This window comes from Podarcis cretensis (assembly GCF_951804945.1).
Source record: "Podarcis cretensis genome assembly, chromosome: 4".
Classification (NCBI taxonomy): Eukaryota; Metazoa; Chordata; class Lepidosauria; order Squamata; family Lacertidae; genus Podarcis; species Podarcis cretensis.
This window is the reverse complement of record NC_137173.1, coordinates 72,789,285-72,816,043: the sequence shown is the minus strand read 5'-3', so window position 1 is coordinate 72,816,043 and position 26,759 is coordinate 72,789,285. Positions and strand designations below refer to the sequence as shown.

Genomic DNA, 26,759 nt, shown 5'->3' with positions numbered 1-26,759 from the left:
AATGCTGTAACGATTGTTCATTTTGATGCTCTTATTTTCTCCCTCATATATGGATCAGAGAGACAATTGTGCTGTATATTCTATTGATTCCTAAAATATTTTAGAAATCTCACTGTGTACCATTCTCCAAAACCCCTTTGTCACTAAGCATAACCACAACAGATGGTGGTACATCTCCCTTTGCTCACAAAGCACTAACTGAGGATCTGGGGTCTCAACCTCAGGGAAGGGAAATGAAAAACTGGGATTTTTAGAGGGCAGGACTGCTGAGACAAAGCATTTCACTATTCATCTACGTGATCTGGCTCACAGTATAACCAGGAGAACTTCATACAGCTGTAGCCTCAGGGATCTCCATGGAGCCAGCTGCTACTGTAACTTGGCATCTGGGCTCGATGACAAACATGTCAGAAAAAGAAAGAGAAGCATGGTGTGATTTGATGGCCTGAATGCAACCTCAGATTTTATGCATTAAAACACAGATACTTTTGGCCGCAAAAATAAAATGGAAAAGCTATCAGCAGAACCATATTAAGCACCATTATTTTTGGTTCGTTTAGTTTGTTAGATATCAAATTCACACTCTCAATGCCCCATAAGAGGAGAAATGTAATAAAATAAATAATGACATGACATGACATGACATGACATGCAGGGTCATTGTAAGGATTACAACTAGATAATGCATGCAAAGTTCTTTAAACATGTGTAAGTCCTTTGAAAATGTAGTTGTTGTTATTAATTATGATAATAATAAACAAACAAATACTCTTTTAAAATTTGAGAATTAGGTTGATCTGATCCTAGGAACTAGATAGGTAGGAAGCCAAGAAAGAGGCAGACAGAAGGAACCTGGATCTCTACAACAATAATCAGAGATTGTGCAAGTCAACTAGGTGATACAGTGGTACCTCGGGTTACAGAAGCTTCAGGTTACAGACTCCGCTAACCCAGAAATACTACCTTGGGTTAAGAAATTTCCTTCAGGATGAGAACAGAAATCGTGCGGTGGCAGCACGGCGGCAGCAGGAGGCCCCATTAAGCTAAAGTGGTACCTCAGGTTAAGAACAGTTTCAGGTTAAGAATGGACCTCAAGAACGAATTAAGTTCTTAACCCGAGGTATATAATCTAAACTGCTGTGAGAATTTCACCGAACTCAAAAGAATTTAACATTTGTGAAATACAGGGTGAGTAAAAAAGAGGCCCCGTGGATACAGAATACACATGTTCCATGGGGCCTCTTTTAAAAGACTCACCCCGTATTTCAGGAATGATCTGGCAATAATCAATAACTTCAGGAATGATCTGGCAATGGTCAATAACTTCAGGAGCCCGAAAACACTTCACAGCAGACAGGGATTTTGCAACTTCAAAACAGTGACGTTGTTCCAACACAGTCTTTGCATCCCTACCCACATCCGAGTTTTCCATATCATATGAGCTTTATCCAGAAAATTTTCTTTGATTCTGAAGTTGAGAAGGATATCAATAGACTTCCGGGTTAGCGCCTCCGGTAATGGCGGAATTCCTCTGATCGGGAGGAATTTGCTTCGTAGGAATTCTGGTCTGGCCGCCACTGCGAAGGCGGAGACCCACTAGAAATCACAGGCGGGTAAAGCCTGTGAACGTGGGATTCGGCTGGCACCTTTTGCGCCTCCCCTACTCGTGGGGAAACCTGGTTTCGGGGATCCGGAGCGACGTGGGGTGAGCGGCGCGGTGCTTCAAATTGACTGCTTCTTCCACGGAGCGAAGCCGCATAGCTGTTGCCGGAGAGCGCTGACTTTTTCCTGTGGACAATTTGATCTTAAAGTAACTACCCGTGAGTAGAGCGGAGAATTGGAGTTTTAAACGTCTTAATTTGGTGCCGAAACAGGGAGGTCTAAAACAGGAAGTCCACCTTCCCCTTTTGTAAATAGATTGAAGCAATGAGGATGCAAGCTGAAGTCTCGGAAAGCCTATTGTAAAGGACTAAATTTCCATCAGTAAAAAATACTAAACCCCCCTTGGTGGCAGGAGAAGAGGAGGGAAAGTTTTGGACTGAGTATACCTGCAGGAGAGAGCGAACAGAGTTAATATACCACTGCTCCGATCCTGGAAACGGGCTGCCAACAGGACTGACCGTGATTAGAACGTTCACTGACAGTTAGTTAAACAAGAGGAATACATTGTTTCCATGGTCTCCGTCTGCGTTTAAAAAGGAGTAAAAGTAACAGAAAATTGAAACTAACTTTATTGTTTGAATTGATTTTAAAAGGACGAATACAAATAGAAACTGTTTCCCTCTAGAGGAAGCTTTTGAAACTGTCACAAGAGTTGAGCTGGGGGAATTTCCAGCTGCAAGATAAAAACCTGTGAGATTCTGGGGACCTTGAATCGGTTAAGAATGTTGACAGAAGAGGCCTTAGTGGTTGTATTATGTAAGATAAGTGACTCATTGGAACAGCTTCACAAAAAGGTGGATGTGATAACTACCAAAATTGACAATTTGGGACAAAAAGTGAACACCAATATAGAAACTATTCAGAAACTGACACAGGAATCTACTTTGACATGGCAAACTGCGGAGAAGGCTAGGGAGAAAGATATTGCCGTTGAACCTAAAGTAACACAATTGGAGAGAGAGAGTCCCAGCCTTACAGATGCAATTTGATGACCATAAGTTGATGCCTGCTATGATTGAATTTAAAGAAAATCAGATTTCGAGGATCAAAGCCCTACCTGAACTGGAGAAGGAAAGTTTGATAGATTTCCTTACACAGGAATTTGATGACTTTTGGGACCGGGACTTGGGTCAAGAAGAGATTAAAATTGTGAGGGCTCTCGGACTTGGAAGAGGAGGGAAAAAAGAGAAGAACAAAATAAGAGACTGTTGGAACTACCAGAGGAACTTAGAAGAACAACAGTGAAGAGTGGAAATTTTGAAAGATGTCCTGAAATACCTTTTGGATCTTAGATTTAACTACGGAGATTTGGTTGTCCTGTCGAGAAGGAATAAAATCATCTTTAGGTGGGAGTTTCCCCGAGATCTACTCTTTAGCCTCAAAGGAAGGAAAATGAAAATAAGATCAGTGGAAGACAAAGTAAAGTTCATGTATAAATATGAAGAAGACTCGCAGAAGGGACTTGGAAAAGAGTTAAGAGCATCGGACAGAAGATCACCAGGTTGATGGACTATAGGGAATTGTCGGATATGACTGGCAGAATCCGGGACCAGGGAGAAGAGTCGGTGGAAGAAGATTGGAAAAAGTTTAAAGACTATTTATAAAAATATTGTAAAATTAATGAGTGTTGGAAAGGAGCTATATGGCTTTAGTAGAAATGTTACAAGGAACTAAGTACAAATAGATTATTAGAGTATTAAAGGGAAAATAAAGTTAGAATATGTTAAGACAATTATATATTAAAGGGAAAAATAAGGTTAGAATATGTTAAGATAAATTACAAGACAGAAAACAGAGGAAGATGGAAAGGAATTGCTGAAACAGTTAATTAAAGTGGAATACAAAAAGGGAGGTGTGAGGAGGTCGTTGAAACAAGTAGATGAAAGTTAAGATACTGAACTTATTAGATGTGTTTTAAATTGTCTTTGTTTGGTTTTGTTAATTTAATGTTTGGGGGTTGGTATTGTGTGGTGTTTTTGTTTTTGTATTATTGTTTTGTTTTGTTTAATTCTTTGTCTTTCTTTTGCAGTCTTTAAAATGTTAATAAATATTATTTTTTTAAAAAAAGAGAAGGATATCAATAGCTCCCAGATTCTGACACTTTTTGCCTTAAGCTTGTAGAGTTCTGCAGATAAGCTCAGTGTCCAGGAAATAAATATTTGTCAGCTAGTGGGTGGAGAGGGAGTGAGAAGTAAATTTCCCTGAGCAGTATTCAGTAAATAAATATCTGTCAGCTAGTGGGTGGGGAGAGAGAAAGAAAGAAATGTCCCTGAACAATATTCTTGTCCTCCACGTGTTCAGGGACCGTAAACAGCCCAAATTATTTCTTCTACTCCTGCTTCATGATTATTTATATTGCAAAGCTCTCTCTCTCTTTTTCAATCCAGTGGCATAGATATTTAGGATCTGGGTCTTATTGATTCAGCACCCCCTGATGCACATCAGTTCTATTCTGGGTTAATTTTATTTCAGCTCCTTCGGTCCTTACTGTCACAATCCTCTCTTTGAGCTCTCTAGAGTCTCTCCTAAAGGTTAGGCAAGCACCCTGTCAGCATACAAACTGTGCAAGTCTGATGCCGATTAAAGTATAAATGGCTGGTATGGATTCTTCCTAGGCCTGCCTTCGTCTCCAACTAGCAAGGAAAAAATATGGCTTGAACATCCTAAGCACTGTCCCATTAAAAGAGCAATGCATGGAGCTTTGGAGAAAAACTCATTGGTTCTAGACTGATCATAGCAGGTTCCACTTGGAATCTGGATATTGCTGATTTTATGACGTATCTGCAGTAAGGTAAGACTGCTCTTTTGCTCACAAAAACCACTATCTACCAAAGGCTAGACATGAATTCAATAGAAGATGGAAAATAATATATTTTTGTTTAGGAAAATGTATATCACACCCTCCTATCACATTCATAGTATTCACTTTAGTAATGAAGTTCCATTCCATTCTTGCAGCAGGCTTTTGTTGTGAAAATTGTTGCTAGATTGTGCAGACGACATATTTAACTAAAATTATGTACACAAATAGCTGTCATTTTTAAAATCAGAATCAGAACTTGCTCAAAACAAAGCTCACATATATTATTTTAAATACAATATTTTGTATTTTTTTGATATGTTCAATATGTTCATTTTTTAAAACAAAAAAAATGAATTCTTATTATTTCAATAGGCACAATAACTACCCATTAAAATTCCCACAGTGCATGTGAAGTTCAAGGCAACTGTTGTGTGCACAGATTCCTTCTTACTATTGCCATATGTTTCCCATAGAAAAATCAGCCAGCTTGCTCTCCAAGTGGATCTTTAAAGTACGATATCAAAATTCAGTGCACATCATCTCAATGTTTGCAAAGCAGATGGAGTTACTTAGAAATGTGACAGGCAGAATGTTCTGTATCTGGTATCCTAATCATAAATTTACTTGGGTGGAATCCCCACTGAGTTCAGAACTGAAGCATAGGACATGAATGCCACTAGGTGCTTTTTTAATCATCTTGAGCTCTATGGAGAATACTCAACAAAAATAAAGCTTTGGAAACCTATCACACACCTTCCTAGGGTCTCTCTCTCTCTCTCTCTCTCTCTCTCTCCGTGTGTGTGTGTGTGTGTGTGTGTGTGTGTGTGTGTGTGTAAAGCAAAATAATTGTGATGATCCAACAGTGCACCTCCACCCCATAAAACTGCAAGTGATCAGAACTGGTCTTGCAAAATCAGTGGGGCATTTAGCTTTTTTAGGAATTTTATGGGCATAACTCAATGTTAACCATGCATTTAAGTTGTATGCCTACCTAGGATATGAACAGTAAGGGCCATGAGTTTTATGGAATTAATCAATAACCAGCTGTAATCAAATGGTCCTCCTTGCAATGTGCACTTGAACTATTGAAGCTTGACATTTTCCATTTTCTGCATCCAGGTAGCACCACTGATGATAAATGACATGGTGAAAAAAGAAAATCCATTTGTTCCAAAATGAACAATTCAGATACTAACATTTGCAGTTTTAAACTGTTTTTATACTTACTGTTTTCATAACTGTTTTAATATGCAACTGTTTTCAATTGTGTTTATATATGTGTAATTATGTTGTAAATTGCTTAGAGATGCCTCATGGAAAGCAATTCATAAACAAAATAAATAATAAAAAATAATAAAACTAGGGCAGCCTAAATGTTTGGAAGGGTATATATATCTATATATATGTGTCACTTGAAGTGACAATCGCTGAAAAGCTCTCTCTTTTCCCAAGGTCTGTGAAAATCAATAGTAATCTTTGCTAGAGAACACAGCAGTAAACAGAAAGCTAAATAAGGACCAGACATGGATGTTGGCTATGAAAGGGAAACAAGGCAGGCAATCGTGACAGATAATGTCACCAACACTACAAGACAACAAAATGCCCTAGTATAACTATTTGAAAAGCCCAGGGCAAATTATATCCCATCAAGATACTAGAAGCTTCACCTTACCCTCCAAAAAAGTATAAGTAAAGAGAAAAAGGAAGTCCAGAAATATGATGTGAAATTATTAGGATCAAAAACATTGGTACAGACTTTGATGATAAATTCACTGAACTTCATATTTTATGCCAGACCTAAACAAAACTTCCAGGATGAGGAATCATGGCTCAGCAATATGGGCAAGTAGGCCAGTGTAAACACCCTATTCAGTTCAGATTTTTCCTGCTAGCCTTAACCAGGGTTTCCTAGCCTTAAACCAAAATTTGAAACCAGGATTTGAGAGAAATAATAATAATAATAATAATAATAATAATAATAATAATAATAATAATTCCATAAACTGTGTACTGTACAGGCAAGACACTGATATCCAGAACAGGTACATAATACAATGAGCAAACATGTGTAAATGAGGCAACAATGATAATCTAACTTCTATAAAAAGAAAAATTACAATAGTTACAAAAATCCCTCCTCCTACTTCCCCTGGAGTTCAGCTGAATTGACTGGAAGGAGAAAATAAAACTGTCACCGATCAAACTTGAAAATGAGAACACTCAATGAGAACCTATCTTTCTTGTTGCAATAAACAGTTATTAAATAATAATTAATTCTATAATAATGTTGTAATGAAGCTCATTAAAGTTAAACCACAGTTAACATTAATTACCCTGCCAGGGCAACGGAATTTCTCTTTCATAAATATGCATACTATCAACTCTCAATTGTTCTGGTTTGCTTTCTATCCCTCCTTCAGCCAAACCATAGATCCACAAAAGGCACACATCTAATTTTGTTTTTGTTTCTTTTCCTGGGAAGATATAAGACAGGGAGGGGCTCTGTGGCATTTCACTGAATACCTAGCACACATTTTGTGCATCATCTTCAACTACCACAAACTGTTCTGGCGCCACATGTAAGCCACTATGAGGTCACTTAGTGCCGGATTTATGTATAAGCTAAACAAGCTATAGCTTTGGGCCCCACTCTCTTGGGGGTCCCAAAAAAATTTGAAGGGAAAAAACTGGATGTACATTTCCAAAATATAAGATAGAAAATCAATAAAATAAAACCTACACACAGCAACAGTGTTTTGTAGGCTCCTATTTGTTATGTGCAAATGGCTTTAGATACCTATAAGGTCCATAAGTTACCATATAGCATATATTCAACACAAAAAACAGGGCCCCATTACTTAGGGTCTCATCAAATCTAAGTCCGGCCCTGGTCACTCTGGATTATAAAATGCATCTAACACACTGGATGCTATTAAGAGGAAGAAAATACTGTATATTTCGCTCTATAGGACGCACTTTTCCCCCTCCACAAATTAAGGGGAAATGTGTGTGCATCCTATGGAGCGAATGCAGGCTCCTTGGCTTCAGCGATAGCAACACGAAGCCTCCGAAGCGCAGAGGGAGCACTCCCTCCGCGCTCCAGAGGCTTCGTGTTGCTTTCGCTGAAGCCTGGAGAGCGAGAGGGGTCGGTGCGGCTAAAGAGGAAGCCAAGACAGTGAGCGGGATGGATCCCACTCGCTGTCTTGGCTTCTTTGCTCTTTGGGGCTGGCGGGGGGAACCCGGGCTTCCCCCAGCAGCCCCAGCAGCTTCCCCCTCTAAAAACTGGGTGCCCCTTATGGTCCGGTGTGAAAAATACGGTAAAATCTGAGTATATAACTGTCTGAAAGCAAACAAAGTTAAGTGACTGGTTGTCATGGTATCATGTGAACTAACATACTGGCACAGAGGGGGGAAACTGATTTAAGACGGTAGTGTCACACCCTCCACCAAAGAAACTGTGGGTCAGGGAAGGGATCTCTAAGTTGAATTTTTCAGCATCATTCTCAGCTATAAGTATTAGGGTTCTTTGGGGGAAGCTAATATAACACCAAATGCTAGCTTGCAACAGTCTCTAATTGGAGAAACAGACTACAGTGGTACCTTGGGTTACAAACACCTTGGGTTACAAACACTTCGGGTTACAGACTCCGCTAACCCAGAAGTAGTACCTCGGGTTAAGAACTTTACCTCAGGATGAGAACAGAAATCGCATGTTGGCAGTGCGGCGGCAGCAGGGGGCCCTATTAGCTAAAGTGGTACCTCAGGTTAAGATCAGTTTCAGGTTAAGAACGGACCTCCGGAATGAATTAAGTTCGTAACCAGAGGTACCACGGCAGTGGTGAAGGCAGCCTAGTTTAGGGACATTTTTAATCTTTGATGTTTTATTGTATTTTAAATATTGTGTTGGAAGCTGCCCAGAGTGGCTGCAGAAGCCCAGCCAGATGGGCAGGGTATAAATAAATTGTTGTTGTTGTTGTTGTTGTTGTTGGGTATAAATAAATTGTTGTTGTTGTTGTTGTTGTTGTTGTTGTTGTTGGGTATAAATAAATTGTTGTTGTTGTTGTTGTTGTTGTTGTTGTTGTTGTTGTTGTTATGGTGGTGGTGGTGAAGGAGCATGTTGGAATCCAAAGCCCCTGGCCAGTGTATTTATAACCCTGCAATGAGATGTTGTAGTCACAATGGTAGTTTTGGAGTTATTGTCACACTGCCATACCAGGTGACATTGCTCCAAAGCCCTGCTCCAACAGTTCACTTGTCCTGCAGTAACAACCTGGATGATGACCTGAAGAAGCTTGCTTTTGCTGCAAGCTAAGCAAAAACTGGGACATGCCTAGTTCTCCAGGTCTGCTCTGATTACCTTCTCCTCATATGTATGGCAGTAACCTACATAGCATTAAGAGCAGCTCTGCTGGCTCAGGCTAAGAGCCTCTTTTGTCAAGCACCCAGTTTCATGCAATCCTGATGCCTCTGGGAAGTTAACAGTGAAGGAGCAAGGTCTTCACCCAAGCAACTGGCATTCAGAAGAAAAATGCATTTGCTGCTTCCATAGAAGAATCATCACGAAGCTGTAGTCGCTGTCAGTGCACATGCCCCAACCAATGGTTCTCCTATCAGGACTGCTGACCACTGCCCTATTAGATGAGCAATGGCACTGCAATATTCAGACTGGTGCCACACAGGCTGACTCATCCTGGGCAGCATGGTAGAACTTCCTGTCTCAGTGAGCAACAAGGTCCAGGAAGTCTTTGCTTCCGACTTGTTCTCCAATCCTGCCTTCTGGTTTCTCCTCTGATCCCGTTTGCTCTTCAGACCTGACTTCCAGTTCCCAGCTCTTGACTCATTCCAGATCACTACCCACAAAGCCCAACCCTTCCATGTAACCCCTCAGTTAAAATCCAAATGTAATTCTGTATTATTGAGTTGCTGTTTTTTTAAGATCAGGGATGCTGGCCTGTTCTCCATCCACAATAGTATTCTGTTTGCTCCTCCCTTGTTCAACAGTAGCAGCCATTCAAATGACAGACTACTGGGTGGTATCAGTCTCCCAGTCCAAACCAATTCTATTTACTATGGCAACCACCTATGCTCATTCAGACACCAACTCCATCTGGTATTCAGATTCTTCTGGTTTATGCATTTTACATGAAATCAGCTTTTGTCTCGGTGGTTATCAAGACACAGATTATTAATGAATATATATTATATGCTACTCAAAGTCTTGCTTATATTATGGATGTGCTTGGAATAAGAGATTGCTAAGGGAACTTCGCCGTCTGAAAATAGAATTACAAAAATTAGATCCAAGAAGACAAATGTAAAATTCAGGTAGCAAATTAAGCATAAAGACATGCTAATCGGAAGCATCTTGACAAGGAGGTTGTGTAATGAATATCCTATATAGAACCTAATAACTAATAAAATAAACATTATCATAATACCTAATTCTGCATTCACCTTGTACTGAAACAGCTGTTGAAAGAAGGAAGCAGTAGCCTGCACAAGCCAAGCTTGCAAAATAAGCACTACAGTCATACTTTGTGTTGTGCTAGGTCAGGGGCGCCGACTTATAAAAAATATTGGGGGGGCGGGGGCCCATACCGACTCATAAAAAATATTGGGGGGGGCCCAAGACCTCCAAACCGCTGCTGCTGGGGGAACGAAAGGGGCGAGCCCCGGGCTGCCCCGACCTTAAGTGAACCTGTGAGGGCCCGCCCTTTGCGGCAGCCGATTGGCTGCCGCCGTGGGCGGTGAATATTAATGAGCTAGGGGGAATCCCCGCTTCTCGCGGGGCTGACGCCAGCCCCACGAGATTGTTGATGGGTCGAGAGCCCGCAACCCCACCCCCTCTCTAGATCGGGAGTGGCTTTGTTTTTCTTAAATTATTGGGGGGGCAGAGCCCCCCAAACGAATTTTTGAGGGGGCTCGGGCCCCCTCAGGCCCCATGGAGTCGGCGCCTATGTGCTAGGTTCATGTTGCGTCTTTTCGGCTTGTGAACACATCAAACCCAGAAGTGTATACTTCCAGGTTTCGCCGCGCATGCACACGCAGAAGCGTTCTGTGTGCTTTGCACATGCACAGAAGCGCTGTATCGCGCTCTGCGCATGCGCAGAAGCGTCACTCTAGTTGCGGACTTTTTGGGGTGCGAACAGCACCCCGGAATGGATCGTGTCCGCAACTAGAGGTACCACTGTATGTAATTCCTTTTCTCCCTCTGATCTTGCACTGATGAAAATGTTCTTCTTGAGAAAACTACGAGACACCCTAATTACAGTTTGAAAACATACATCTTCGTCAAAGGAAGCAGTCTCCAGCTTAAATCAATGATATATTTGTTGCAAGTTACTCCTGGTGAAATCTGTTACTCCAGGAAAATTGTGCAAATAAAGTGCCCAATGCATTTTGCTTCCACGGGGGGGGGGGGGGGGACTAGGACACAATGGAAATCTTTGTCCGTGCAAATCAAATGTCTGCCACGTACAATGCCTTAATAAGTGCATTTTCATTTCAAACCTTTGCCATACGGAAAGAAGGCATGGGACATGGTTTAGATTTGCATTTAGTTTTATAGCGCAAGTCTCACAATATTAAAATGTTAAAATTATGGGTTGCACCAATGCTGCTGCTCTGTTTACTTAGAAGACTTCATGTTGGGCAACAAAAATTTCCCCTCCTCTCCTCTGCAACCCACATAGGACCCTCAAAATCTGCTCCAGAGGGTCAGGGGGCACTCTGGAGCTTATTCTGGGCATGTGTGGGGAGAAGAACAGAAAATACTGTTGCACAAGTGGAACTCTACTATTGCAGCACTGGATACAACTCTATGAAAACTGTAGCACTACAGATAAATGCATAATAATGGTGATGGTGGTGATATTCTGGACTGTGTGCTGCCTGAACAAGCTCCTGGTGGCAGAAGATCATGGGCCAATGCTCCATATCCAAGACTAAACTGGTCCATATGGCTATAGACCAGAGGCCTCCATCAACCCTAACTATTGGCTATGCATCTACAGCCATCAGAAACTGCCACTTCTCAGACGAGTCCTACAGACTGCATTGCCCATGGCTTCATTCACTAGGGATGTTGGCTTGCACGTGTCAGCTCCTCTTACTCATTGGTAACTTTAGTTAAGAGAGTCTTCTGGAACCACAGAACAACTAGCCTCAATGTGGGACCAAGCAGTGTTATACACAGTCCTGGAAGGAGTTGACCAGGCAAAGAATAAACAACACAGGACATCTGAAAGGCTGCACTCTTGCCCTCTACATGGCTATCATGTCACTGTTCAATCAGATATTTGTTTAGCATACTAAGAAAATGAAGACGCTGTAGATAAAGGGAGGGAGAATGTGGTGGCACAAGCATCTTTGCACAGCTCTGCAACCAGGAAACTAACTTTTAAAAATCCTATCAGTTTTTTTAATCCTTTGCCAATTATCTACACAAATAAATTTAGATGGTACAGACTTTAAAAAAAAATTGTCTAGACAAGTTATTTTAAAAGGTTTCACGAGAATCTTATCAGGGTTTGCTTACTGTCAAACTGATGTTCTGTTCCCTCTCGGCTTGTCATAACTGCTATCTTACAGTAGAAATATTTGTGCTCATTGCATTACATATGGAATATTCTCTTCTCGTGGTTTGAAAGCATCTTCCGAGAAAATGGAGGCTAAATGTCAACTCTGCCTTACTCACAAACAATACCCTTTGCCACATAGGCTGATGCCCCCATTTGGGTCTTAAAACAAACAAGCAAGCAAGCAAGCAAACCAACAACCACTCTCAACCATCTGCCCTGGTTTGTTTCCCAAGTTAAACTCTAATTATGAACAAATACTGTGTTTTTGCGTACACACACACACATGTATCAACTGTACTATTCCCACTACTGTTCTAATTTACGGTCTGCAGGCTTCTTACAAAAAAGCAACTGTGAACCATGTGTCACTTTTTGCAGTAAAAAGCAATGACTGATCTATGCAAATATCCCAAATGAACCATGCAATTCCCCACTTGCCTAATCATCTCTCACGTGGCCTCTGTGTGTATTTTCCCAGTGCTATTTCTGAAGAAAAAAATGTGCTGGAACTCACCACAAACGCCACCCTTGTTCTCTTAGAATGGCAAATGGTGCCCACCTGAGAGGTGCCGGAAATGAGTTCCGGCTGGGAAAAAAAGTGCCCCATTTTCCATTCTTCAGCGTCGCTAGAAACAACAGCAGCTATGGTGAGAATCAGAGGGCTGCGCAAGCTCTCATGAGCACACTGTAAAACAGGGGCAGCCTGTCCCGTTTCACCACTTGAGGCGAAATGGGAATGTGCCACCTCCTGCTCCCCCACCATGTCCCACCTGCCCCCACTGCCAGAACAACCCCCTCACCAAAATTCGTCAAGAGGGGGGCATTCTGCAAGGCCTTGGCACTCGTCTCCTCCACACCAGGGAGCAGCAACATTGCATGCTGGAATGCCTCCCTCTCACTGAAAGTTGGTGAGAGGGAGCATTTTGCCAGCGTCAGAAGTGGTGGACCACTCCTTGCGCTTCCACCACCTGAGGGGGCTGCTTCACTCCGCCTCATGGATGGGCAAGAACTGCTTTAAAGGAGCACTGGCACATAGATCTTGGGAAAGAAGAAAGGCAGAATGTGTCACTACACTTATCCAGTCAGAAATATTATCATTTATTTACATCCAGATCTGTCCTGACAAGGCATAACTACAGTGGTACCTTGGGTTAAGTACTTAATTCGTTCCAGAGGTCTGTTCTTAACCTGAAACTGTTCTTAACCTGAAGACCACTTTAGCTAATGGGGCCTCCTGCTGCCGCTATACTGCCGCTGCACGATTTCTGTTCTCATCCTGAAGCAAAGTTCTTAGCCTGAGGTACTATTTCTCGGTTAGCAGAGTCTGTAACCTGAAGCGTCTGTAACCTGAAGCATCTGTAACCTGAGATATCACTGTATTAGTATCTAAGGCCCTTAACAGCTTGTGACCAGTTTCCTTGCAAGATCACCTTGCCCTGTACATGGTAAATTGATCACTTCAATGACAAGTGTCACATACATGTTTGTGAAAAGTCCACACAATCAGTACCTTGAACTGAAAAGTGCCCATGAGAGAAATACATTGCTGAAGAGGTTTGATTTTTAATTTTGCTGGGAAAGGTAAATAGAAGTACCTTTTGCATTTAAAGCTTCTTCTTTTATTTTCATCACAGTTTCTTGGCCTTCTTTTTCCTTGTTTCCAGCTGTTATAAAATCAAGATAGAGAAAAATAACTGTGAAAAACTGTCAGTATTGCAGACTTAAAGCGCAATAATAAATCCTGCAAAAAGAAAAATCTGCACCTGAAATTCTTAAATGTTTAAGCAAAGGAAGCAGAGAAGGGAAGGGGGGAGTTACAATAAATATAAGAAAGAATTCTGTTATTGGCTGAGTGAAATAAGATCTTAGTAGAGAAAAGCTTAATTGGCCATTCAGTATTGGCTTTAAAACACAGCATCTCCCTTGAACACTGAGATCCTGGAATAAAATTTGGTACACATTCAGAACATAAATACATGTTTCAGATGAGATATCAGCCCAACTGCACATCTATTTTCTTTTCTTTTTTTTAATATATTTATTGAATTTTCCAAAAATTAGTTTAAAAAACAAAAAAAACACAGCAAAAATACAAAAAACACAAAATACACAAAATTAAAACAGATACAATTTTGAATGCTTATTTCCATTAACTTGTTTCTCAGACCTCCTCTCACCTCCCCTTCTTGTATTCCAATTTAAATTTTTAATTCAACAAATCCTTATATTCAAAATTAGACATCAAATACTTAAACAACATTGCTCATTACACTTTTCCTAAAGTCGACCAAAATATCCCTTCCATGGCTTTCCCCAATTCCAAACAAATAACAGAGCATAGTAAAAATAAAGCAAGTTATAGTTATATACCCTTTGGATTCCCAGACCCCACCCACCCCTTTCCCGGTTTCAGTCCCCAAAAAGTGTTCATCAGTTCAATATCTTGTCTAGCCTGGAGATCTCACGTCCGAGGCTTTTAAATCTCTTTCAACCCCTCTCTGCCGGCCTTTTTGATAGTCCTTAATGTTAAACCCCAGATTTCGAAAAGGCTTTGGCCCAACAGGTTCCATATTCTTTCCAGCCAGCCCTCCATACTTAAAACCTCTAGGGTACCCCAACATACTCCTATCAAGTCCAAATATCCCCAAGATCAAGTTTGTAATCCTTCGGTCTAAGGATCTCCACAAAAGGGGATCTCTTAGTTTCAAGCTCACCAATTCAGGCCAGGCTTTCCACATCAGATTGTCATTCTCCTTTGTTGCCTTCATGTCAGGCCACCAATTGCAGCTCTCATAACAGCTTTTCTTTAGCATCTGGGAAGTTACAACTCCACCTTCCTTGGCTCCAGAAACAGCACATATCTCCTCTTCCATATTCTCATAACATTCAAGTTTGCCTAAATGTTCATATATATGAGCTTCCTGCTTCAAATCCTTATCAGCTCCACCAGCATTGTTTACTGTTGAGGCCAGAGTTGTGATACTTGTAGCCAAAACACGAATTTCCCCTTGTAATTTTCCCAAGAGAACAAATGTTCTTTCCAGTTCAGTCTGGATTTTCCCTTCTCCAACCATTGTTGTAATGTCCAAAAACCCCTCTAGGGGGATTTTAGTTTGATTGTATTTTTCAGCTCCAGTCCAAAAGCCAATTTATTTGTATCAATTCTTCCTTGTTTGCAACAAATTATAACAAAAATAACCAGCAGAAACAACAGAAACAAAGTTCTCTTTTTCCCTCTGACAGCCAATTTGACAGCTGTCAAAGTCCTCAGTGCTTTATCAGCAGGCTCTCTCGCGGGACACTCCCGGGTCCAGGGGGGTGAAAACTTGAGCTCCCACACTTTAGTCTTATATCCTCCGGTAAAATTTCTTATAGTGTCAAACCATGAGGGTTGAAATCATTTAATAAAAAAAGAAGATCAAATTCAAAATGTTTATTCGGCTTTACGCCCATCATGAAACACAACACAACAAAACAAATCAAATAAAAAAAGAAGATCCTCTCGACCATAGGTAATAAGTTCTTTGCTTTAAAATTATCTACATAGAGGGGGGGCGGACTTCCTTTTTAACCCTTCCCCGCTCGTTCCTGATTCAAAGTAAATTTTTCCTTTAAATTCCAAATTCCATGTTACTCACGGGTTTTTAGTTTAAAGTCCAATTGATCCAAGGAAAAAGTCAGCGCTCTCTGTCAATGGCTTGCGGCTTCGCTCCGCAGAAGGAGCAGTGGACTCACAGCACCGCGCCGCACCCCGTCTCCATTCAGAAGCCTTTAAAAAGGCTCCTTCGCGGTTTGGGGGGGCGCAAATGGTGCCCGCCGAGTCACCAGGTTCACAGGCATCCGCGCCTGTGATTTTTGAGGGTCCCCGCGTCACCGCCGCGGGCAAGACCCGATCCTGCGGAGCTGATTCCCTCCGGAGCTCGGAGGGAATCCGCCATTAAACGATGGCGCTAACCCGGAAGTCTGCACATCTATTTTCAATTAAGCTATGACAGACGGAAAGGGAGAAATGTGATGCGTTTTCTCTGAAACTTGGTTTGTAAATTTATGGCACATTTCTGTATTTGAAGCAGCTTAGCCTCTGATCCATTTTAGGGAGGTGAGGGCAGGGAATGCAGTGAAAGGCAGAATACACTGCTGTTCAAATACATGATCAACTTTTGCATTCATTTTCAAGCTGGGGAGTGGAGGAAATAGAAAGAACAGTAATATATGTCCTATTTTCCTTGAGGGCAGAGGTGTGGAGAAATATGGAAAGATTATTTGGCATAAATACTGGATACAACTCTACATTTCAGTTTTGAATATCAAGCTGGTCCTTACAACCATTAGCAAAACAGGAAAATGTAATGAAATATCTGCACTGAAGGGTGAGCTATCAAAATGAATGTCCAGGTTGAATTTTTAGGACAAATTCTATATTTCATGTCAAACCCAAAACAGAAGCCTATAGCCAAACCTTCAAAATTAATTTGAACTCTTCTAAGATACCGTATTTTTTGCTCCATAAGACTCACTTTTTCCCTCCTAAAAAGTAAGGGGAAATATGTGTGCGTCTTATGGAGCAAATGCAGGCTGCGCAGCTATCCCAGAAGCCAGAACAGCAAGAGGGATCGCTAATTTCACTGCGCAGCGATCCCTGTTGTTGTTCTGGCTTCTGAGATTCAGAATTTTTTTCTTTCTTGTTTTTCTCCTCCAAAAACTAGGTGCGTCTTATGGTCTGGTGCGCCTTATAGGGTGAAACATACGGTAGTTAATAACTCCACAGTCTCTCCACTTTCATAACAATCATTCTTTACTTGCCACAGATTTTAAAGAATATCACTTAGGTCCTGATCGCTGTGCAACAATGCCTATAGGTAAATGTAAAGCTGACCAAAAAGATCTCACACACACACACACACACACACACACACACACATTCATTCTGAAAGTAGTTTGTAACAGGTTAATTTTCTAGCATTCACAATAGCTTTCATTCTCCTATGCAATCCACACACACACACACACACACACACACACTTCCCAAACAAAATCTTATGTAACCATTTCAAATGGGCAGTCTTTATAGGATTTAAAAGTTATAGACACAGACAGCAATTTTTGTCTGCAAACTCCTGACATGAACACTGGTCTGCAATTGACTCTGCATCTATTAGATCAGCTTTTCAATTATATCAGCACTGCCTGGCTGATCTCTTTTTATTTAACCATGGAGTGGGGTGGGGCAGAAGGAAGTTAAACAAAAGAAAGAGGGGAAATAACTCTTAACAGTATTTGTTTTCACTATAGAAATAATCTTGGGGTTACACAGCGCAAACATTCAGTTTGATCCTAATCCCTAAAAATAGATGCAGTGTCAAGGAACAAACCCTCCAGTAAAACTGCCATATCCATGGAGTTCTCATTGAACGAAGCTATGGGCATGAGATCAAATCTCCTCACTTTTTCAGCCTAAGTGATTTTCTACAGCAGGGAATTAAAATCCAATGTGTGCCATAGTACTGGATGTAGCTATGCTGGGGGGAAAGGAAGCTTCTATGATAATCCCTGCAAGAATTTCATCTGATCTTCTTCCTCATCCATCAGCTGCGGTACAGCAAGCAGGCTTATTAAGAGCCTCCAGAGTCTTGTCTAAGTCCTGGTAATATTAATTTCATCTGGACAACATATTGCATATTAACATATTTCATGCTGCATATTCATTATTTTAAGAAAACCCGAGCACTTCCATATGGATGCAGTTCCAGATGAATAATATTTCTAAACACATCTTCTGGAAATTGTATTGTATTTCTTACTCTGTTATTTTTGTTTTAATTTGTTTTCTTTTATTATTGCTGAAGCTGCACTTTTAAATTATTGTATTAATATATTATGTTAAGTTGAACTCTCAAGATGACATATATATTTTAAAATGAATACATAAAATTCTATATTATTATTATTATTAAGATTTATATACAGCCCTTCATCAAAAGATCTCAAGGCAGTTCACAAGATAAAAATATGGTATAAAAACACAAATAAGTAGTTAAAACAAGAACAACATTATTGTATTAATTTAACATTGTCTTTCTACGCTCCAAGCAGAGTAACATTGCCTCTCATAAAGGGGGTGGTAGATTATATATCCACAGACTTCAAGAGAAGGAAAGCCAAATTAAGTAATTGCTTACCAAGCATGCATATTTCAGTTTGCAAGAGGAAGGTTTTGGTGCTTCTTCAGTTACTGCTGTTGTTGTGCATTTAAGTCTGTGTAATTGTACTGCTTCTGCAGTTCAGTTCAGAAATTATGCTAGTGGCCACTTAACGATAAATGAGAGATCAGGAATGGGCCGTGGACTCAGGTACTCCCTTAACTCCCTATCTTAGGTGAATGTACCCTCTCCACTAAATTCCCTTGTTTGCCTTGACAATGATGAGCCCCCCCCACACACACACACACTGGTTCATTCTTAAACAAAGTTTGAAATAAGTTTGTGAAACTTGGTTAAAAGAAAAACCTTGCAACAGGTCCTTCCCTAACACCAGGAAGCAGAAGGGTCAGGAGAACTTCAGCAGTCATACTTATTGGTAAACAAGAGATCCACAGCTCTTTGTAGCAGCTAAGTGCGTGACAATACCAAGATTCCAACTAGTTCCCACTATTCCAAAAGCAGTTTGCCATGGGATGGAGGTGGCTGCTGTTAAATAAAACCAAACCCAGAGCTCTGTTGAGCACACGGAACTGGTTGCAACTAGTTCTTTTCGTTTTCACTCAGATACAGTGGTGCCCCGCAAGACGAATGCCTCGCAAGACGGAAAACCCGCTAGACGAAAGGGTTTTCCGTTTTGGAGGCGCTTCGCAAAACGAATTTCCCTATGAGCTTGCTTTGCAAGACGAAAATGTCTTGCGAGTTCCTGCGGGTTCCCCCCCCCCTTTCCCCCCTTTTCCTAAGCCGCTAAGCCGCTTATCAGCTGATCTGCTGATAAGCCGCTTAACAGCTGATCGCTAAAAGCCGCTAAACCGCTAATAGCGCTAATCTGCTAAACTGTCAATGGGCTTGCTTCGCAAGACGAAAAAAACGCTAGACGAAGAGCCTCACGGAACGGATTCTTTTCGTCTTGCGAGGCACCACTGTATTGCTAAAAAATAAAGTAGTAAGGATTGTCCATAAGCAATGTCTCCACAAATAAGGAAGCAGAAGAAAACCAACCTTTCTGAAAGGCCAAAGAACAAACGTTTTTGTTACAGGTTGGCTTGCTGCAAATGTAGTGGGTGAAAATATTGATGTGGAGCGTATATGTGAAGGGATGCAAAAAGAAATTGCAATTGAAAGGCTCATAAACTGCTGAGATGAAACACTCACTTTACAATAAAAGCTAAATATAAATAATGTTGAACATATAAATCAACACTAAAATGACAAGGTAAAGAGGTTTACTCAAAGCAATCAGATGGTAAAAAGCGATGGATGGCAGCTAAGAGCCCTGTTTTAATTCTGAAATTCATACAAGAAACTCAGAATGCTGATCACTGTAGCATCTTCCATGATCTGAAGCTCAGCTATGCAAAACTGTATCTGTGCATAGAAACCCAGCCAAAGGTCTTCCTTTTTCTCAGTGTACTTTCCAGGATGATCTGTTATCAGTATCTCAAAATCATTAGGGAAGCGGGTGGCGCTGCGGGTTAAACCACAGAGCCAGGACTTGCCAATCAGAAGGTTGGTAGTTCGAATCCCCGCAACGGGGTGAGCTCCCGTTGCTCGGTCCCTGCTCCTGTCAACCTAGCAGTTCGAAAGCACCTCAAAGTGCAAGTAGATAAATAGGTACCACTCCTGCGGGAAGGTAAACGCCATTTCCGTGTGCTGTTCTGGTTCTCCATGCTGGCCACATGACCCGGAAGCTGTACGCCGGCTCCTTCGGCCAATAAAGCAAGATGAGCACCGCAACCCCAGAGTCGGTCACAACTGGACCTAATGGTCAGGGGTCCTATCTCAAAATCATTATTTCTATGAACATGCTGTCTTGGTAAAACATAAACAACTGTTTATTTTGCCAGATCCTAATTTTTCATTGGTGATAGGAATTATGGTGGGAAACTTTCCATATTCCTTCTCTACTATTTATGTAACAGAAGGAGTATAAATGTGTGCCTATAATTATTTGTAGCACGAAGCCTTGGCAAGTATATTTTATCGTAGTCACATAGGATCTCCCTTTGCAGATGAAATGCCAAACTCTTTCTAGTCTTACTGTGTTACATAGCTAGGGAAAAGGTAATAAAAATAACATTTTATCTCCTGAAGTGCAGTCACAGCAGGGACAGTTATACTAGAACATTTAGAAGACATGTAAAGCAGTGCATTGTCTATCAGATGATACAGGCTGTCAAGCCTAATGCTGCCTAGAAAGTAAAGAAGAGACATTTTGTTTACCCAAGTCACAGACTGAAATTTTTCTAACTACTGACAAGGTAACCCAAACAGACATGGAAGTCAGGCCACCCATTTCTTCAAATACACAAACTGGCACATTTTAAGGAACTAAAATAAGGCCATTCAGAGTGAAATGCAAATGAATGGCATTTCAGCTTTAAAAAACAAACAAACTATAATCACAGCTACCATGGAACTCAGCTACATGTAATTCAAATTTGGACAAACACTGAACTTAATGATTTTTATGAGCTTCCAAAAAACAACAACAAAACCCCCAAAAAACCCAGAGGTCAGAGAGATGCCACTCTACTCAAAATTTTAAACCTTGTCCTTAGCTTATAGGCCCAGTGGTCAGGGATGATGGGAATTGTAGTCCCAAAACATCTGGAGGGCCGAGTTTGTCTATGCCTGATCTGTATCTTTGGTACCCGCAAAAAAAGCTTCTGCAACCACAGCAATTATTATTGTTGTTATTTTGTTTCTCCAAATAGCTCTCGCAAGAACCTTGCACCTGGAAAATCAAACTGTGTTGAAAGAATCTATTTCGCATAAGAAGTAACCCCTACTGGTTGCAACCCTCTAGGATCCTGGCCAATGTTCCATAACTTCAATGCATTACTCTTGGTGCTAAATTTTACTTTGCTTTATGTCTATGAAAGAGACTATGAGTTATCATTATCATCTCTCAACTGAACCAACATATGAGGATGATGGCTAGGCTTGCAATGCTACTCAGAGCTCCTGGGGCAAATAATGTGACGCAAAGGTAACTAATAATTAAATCAAATTACATGACATTACATTGTTAATAAATATTTTTATCATTGCAGTACCAACAGTACCTATTATGACGTGCATGCCAAGTCTTGCCAAATACTTCACAGTATGGTAACCAATTCCTCTAGTGCCTCCAGTCACTATGGCAACATTCCCATTTTGAAGAGGAAAAACTGCATGAAAAGAGAAAAGTAATTCAGGTTAAGATCTATTTTACTACAATGCTTACATTACTCATTGTAACAAAATATTCAGCTACAGCCATTTCGTGTTATGTGGCGATTGTTCTTCCAGCAGTTGCAAAGGTATTATTTTATGGATCATAATGAAGAACACCAGTAGCATAAAGTTGCTGCAGTCAACCACCACATAAAAAAATTCCTCTTATATAAAATTAAAAACACAAAACGGTGGTTTTATCCATGTTTCCAGGGCACTTTACAAAGAAATCACAATAAAAAATACAAGGGCAGAAAAATCAGCTGTAATAATAATTAAACAAACAAACAAACAAACAAACAATAAAAGCAGCAGCTCAAAAAAAAAAACAACAACTTATAAAGTCTGGAAGAATTATCAAGTTATCACCTGATGCTGAGATTTATATTCAGATTATTTTTATTGTATTTTAGGCATCACTCATTACAATACATTCATGTGCGCCAACCCTTAATCCAAAAGAAAATCATACATACTGAAACTTATAAAAATGGGGAAATTGTATGCCGATAAATATATTAAGCCCATCTAATTTGTACATGTACCTGATGCTAAGAAATTAATGTAGTCCCAAACCAAGGCTACCTAAGAAGGTAATTCCATAACTAAGGTGCCACTATTTAGAAGGCCATTTTTTCTGTTTGCCACTCACTGCTCCTCAGGAGGGTGAACTCTGTGGAAGACCACCAGAAGTGTCCTCAATACATAACCACCTTCATCTTTGAGAAGGGAAGTGATCCTTCAGTATTCAAGCCCCAAATCATGTCAGGCTTTTAAAGGTAAAGTCCAAGCATTTGTGCTTGAAAATACAGCTTTATTTTGAAATAGCTGCAGTTTCAGAGGCAACCCCACATTACAGTAGTCAGCATCTGAAGGCTAGCAAAGCTTATCCCAGTCTAGGATGAGTTGTACCTGATACACCAGCCTTAGCTGAGGAAAGGCATTCTTTCACAGGGATCTCAAGTGACAAATCTGGATCCAGGCACAACACTGATCCCTGGAGAGGAGTGCAATCCCATCCAGAACAGGAAGAACACTGTCTCCTCCAGTAGATGAACTGCCTACACTCAGTGTCTTCCTCTTCAGGGTTGTATTTCAGTTTATTGTCCTTCATCCATTCCACTACCAATTTCAGCACTTTCGACACATCACTTAACTCAGATGTCAAAAAAAAAAGGTAAAGAAGGGAATCATCGGCATACGTTTGGCACCCCTCACGGTAGCTTCATGTAGATGTTGGAAAGAAGGGGGAACAAGAGGGACCTCATAGCAAAAACAGCCTAGGGCCAAAATACCATGGCTGGTAGTATCAAGGACCAGTGACAGGTCCAGAAGAATTAGCAGGGTCACACCCTTTGTCCTTTAAGCATAGGGCTGAAACCACTTCAAAATTTGTTGGTGATATTGGTCAACAATATAAAGAAGCCCTAATGAGTAACAGCTGGAATGACCACATCAAATAAGGGGCACCTTTTGCGTGGTCGTGCGCAGCCCCCAGATCCCAGTTTGGCATCCGGTAGTATGGGCTGGCTTCGCCCTCCCCAGGCTGGATACCTGGAGGTCTCTGTCTACCTCAGCCAATCGCCCAATCCCACCTGGGGAGATGTTGCCAGGGGATCAGCCAGGTAGGGAGAGGGACCGCCCTGCCCACACAACAGAAGGTGAATCTTATGGCCAATTTTAATCCAATAGCATGTTGTCTTGAGTCATTATTCCACTCAGGGGTCGCCTGGGACTGGGGGGACTCCACCTGTCCACACAAAGCTGGGTGTAAATGTGCAAAACCAAGGTTCACATTCTAAGTACTGTAAACCATGAATCTAACTGAATGCCTTAAATTTCCTCACAGTATTGTTATGCTAATAATATAAGGTAACTGCCATCTACATTGCTTTGAGATCTGAGGAGAAAAGGCAGTATAAAAAGTTTACAAACTAATAAATAAAACATAAATAATTTAAAATATTTTCTAAGTTTTGGAAGGTTAATACTGATTTAGAAATTAATATCCTATCTAAGCACCATACAGTACATACATAAAGGTAAAGGGTAAAGGGACCCCTGACCATTAGGTCCAGTCGTGACCGACTCTGGGGTTGCGGTGCTCATCTCGCTTTATTGGCCAAGGGAGCTGGCATACAGCTTCCGGGTCATGTGGCCAGCATGACTAAGCCGCTTCTGGCGAACCAGAGCAACGCACGGAAACGCCGTTTACCTTCCCACAGGAGCAGTACCTATTTATCTACTTGCACTTTGACGTGCTTTCGAACTGCTAGGTTGGTACATACATACAATACATACATACACATGAACAATTTTGCTTCCCTCTTTTTCATTAGCCTGGAATTACACCATAACACCATAAAAGCATAACAATAATAGGCCTCATTACACATTCTATAAGCCAGCTTCATTCCATAAAACAGTCAATTTTTATTTACTTCGCATTGCAGAATGATTTGGCAATATAAGAAGCAATAAGTCCATTGTTTGGGTTACTGATCATTGTAAGCATTTTATAGTTTTGTAAAGATTATATACACACACACAAGCTTCATGCACACATGGGAAAAAACTGGTCAACATGTTAAAAGAAAAAAAGACCTACATACATTTACTACTTGTTTAAAATCATAAATTGTACTAAATTCTGTGGGGGAGGGACTCTGATCTCATTGAACAAACAGGTGTACACAACAAAAAGCAATATAACCTTTGAAGGCAAGGATGAAACAAGGGAAGGGGAAACAGCTGGGAGAAATCTTTGTAATGTCAGACAAGAGCAGCCCTGAAACAACAGATAAAATGGGTTGCATTGGACGACAGCACAAAAGATCAGAGGAACAAGAAAGTGGCAGGGGGCTGCTGGCATTTTTGACATACAAGGAGCAAAACAACAGAAGAAATTCTCGAAGAAGCTTCCTGCATACACTTAAAGGAACTGTATTGCTCCAAAACTGATGGAGCATCAGCAGCTGGCTTGGGGGGGTTTTTTATATTCCAACTCTGAGCAAAGCTAAATTCTACAAGTCTTACCTTCCTGAAGTCACAATTCAGCCAAAATAGTCTGAAGGAGGTTTGAAATAAAACCACAGCAATGGTTCCCTCGCAAGTTCAGTTCATCCACCTACCACATTCTCCCCACTGTCTATACAAGGGCTGGCTAATGTTTTTGGGCCTAAAGACTATACGTATTCACCCTTGGTCAACTCTCCAGGGTCTGAATGCCAGTACCTGGTATAGTAGCTGGTAATTGTAGAGTTAAATATTGCCTCAAGTTATCATGGGTTTTGGAGCTAAGACTCCTGTATTCGGCTTGTTATTGTGGTTACTTTCATTTTTCCATGTAGTTGTGTGTTCGTTGATGGATATGCCAAACAGGAAAGTACCTTTGGCTATCAAGGCCCTACGTAAGCATGAAATAAGAGATCTAGATTGGAAGTATTTTCATTTAGCAAAAATCTCCCTGTCACTCAGATATCATAACTGAGCACAAGTACAGATCTCTCCATGAGTGAATCAAGTGAAGGGAATCCAGGTACATAAAGGGATGATATTTACACATTAGGCATGGACATCTGAACCAGGAAAGCCTGCATGGTAGACTTCCACAGCAGCTGGAACCTGTGTGATCAAGCTTCTGATTCCCATAGAGGTCCATATGCAGACATCAAGGCTGAACATGTGGACATCAGCAGACGGCTGAGAAGCCACACTTCCCATCAACCCTTTCTACACAGGGACACACACACACCCATTTACAATTAATGAGGGGGGTTACATGCACTTGCCTACGTTTATCTCTTGCTATCAATTCCCTCCCTTCTCCATTTCTTGTTACTTTCCCCACTGTCAAAATTCTGAATGCATGCTTTTCAGAGAAGGGATCCATATTATTTTTTGCTGGTGATAGTCCAAAGCACAATGAACACTGATGGTGCAGTATAAGGTAATATATACATTTTTTTCACTTTTCACACAATTTAATCCTGCAGACTGTTTATTGATAAATATATACAGGGCTTATTGTAATAATGTTTATTATTTAAAAAACAAGTGGATATTAAAAAGTAAATAATCTGCTGATTCAGCAATAGTCACTGTAAGGCCCAAAGGCTCTCATCATCACAATGTGAGTGTGCACAGTTGTCATCTGCAAACTGATCATTCCAGGCAAAAAGCTTTTCCGATGCAATGAAGGCCACAGAAGAGCCTTGGTGAATCACATTGTTGACTATGCAGTTTCACAAAAGCCCTATTCAGGAACATAAACAAATGTGTGAGGGGGGGGACAGAGGCATGTGGCAAAGCCCTGCCCCTCGGTAGAGCATCAGACTCTTAATCTCAGGGTCTTAGGTTCAAGGCCCATGTTGGGCAAAAGATTCCTGCATTGCACTAGATGACCCTAATACAGTGGTACCTCGGGTTAAATACTTAATTCATTCCGGAGGTCCGTACTTAACCTGAAACTGTTCATAACCTGAAGCAGCACTTTAGCTAATGGGGCCTCCCGCTGCTGCTGCGCCGCTGGAACATGATTTCTGTTATTATCCTGAAGCAAAGTTCTTAACCTGAGGTACTATTTCTGGGTGAGTGGAGTCTGTAACCTGAAGCCTATGTAACCTGAAGCATATGTAACCCGAGGTACCACTGTAGGTCCCTTCCACCTCTACAATTCTACCAGTGTGTCAGCACAATGTCTGCGAGTTCCACATGTCTGAGAGTTATACATGTGATGATGGTGAGGCTACAGAGTCACTAAGTTCTCTTGCTGACAGCACAGCATGATTTCTGATATATATCCGATATATCATTGCTCTCTGGGACACAATTGTTGGTTTCAGGAAAGGCACATCTCATGGTCACAACTGCTCTGGTTCATAATTTGCACACTTGAAACAAGAGCTCTGCTGAATCGCAGATTTGCTTCAATATGCAAATAAGGTTGGGGGGTGTTAGAAAATACAGTAAACCAGTAAATGCAGCTGTGTGTGTGTGTGTGTGTGTGTGTGTGTGTGTGTGTGTGTGTGTGTGTTTTCTCAGCTGGCTGGGTCAGCCACTTCCCAGCTGACTGAAAAAATGAAAACAGCAGTAAGCACATACACTGTTCCACCCGCAAATCCCTTGCAGTTTCGCATTGCCCTGCTCCCCAAACAAGCCATCATGTCAGTCTTAAGTCCCCCAGCCAGCTGTGCTCAGGCTGATGGTAGCAGGTGTACGCCCACTTCCTAGGAGAGAAAGGGGAGAAGGCACTTCCAGCTGACAACCACTGATTAAAACTGAACTGCTTGATGA

At 41.1% G+C, this 26,759-nt stretch overlaps 1 protein-coding gene across 2 annotated transcripts in view; it reads right to left on the bottom strand.

Moving 5' to 3' along the window:
* The window catches only part of LOC307214119 (E3 SUMO-protein ligase ZBED1-like), a 130,070-nt gene that overhangs the window by 52,914 nt on the left and 50,397 nt on the right, over positions 1–26,759 (bottom strand). Inside the window, exons 2-3 of one of the 2 annotated variants that reach the window (XM_079972674.1) lie at positions 21,311–21,418; positions 13,641–13,709 (exon numbers count right to left, since the gene is read on the bottom strand). In XM_079972674.1, the coding sequence (XP_079828800.1) occupies positions 13,641–13,709; positions 21,311–21,418 (177 nt within the window). The remainder of the gene's footprint in view (positions 1–13,640; positions 13,710–21,310; positions 21,419–26,759) is intronic. The other variant, XM_079972675.1, reaches the window with a different exon arrangement.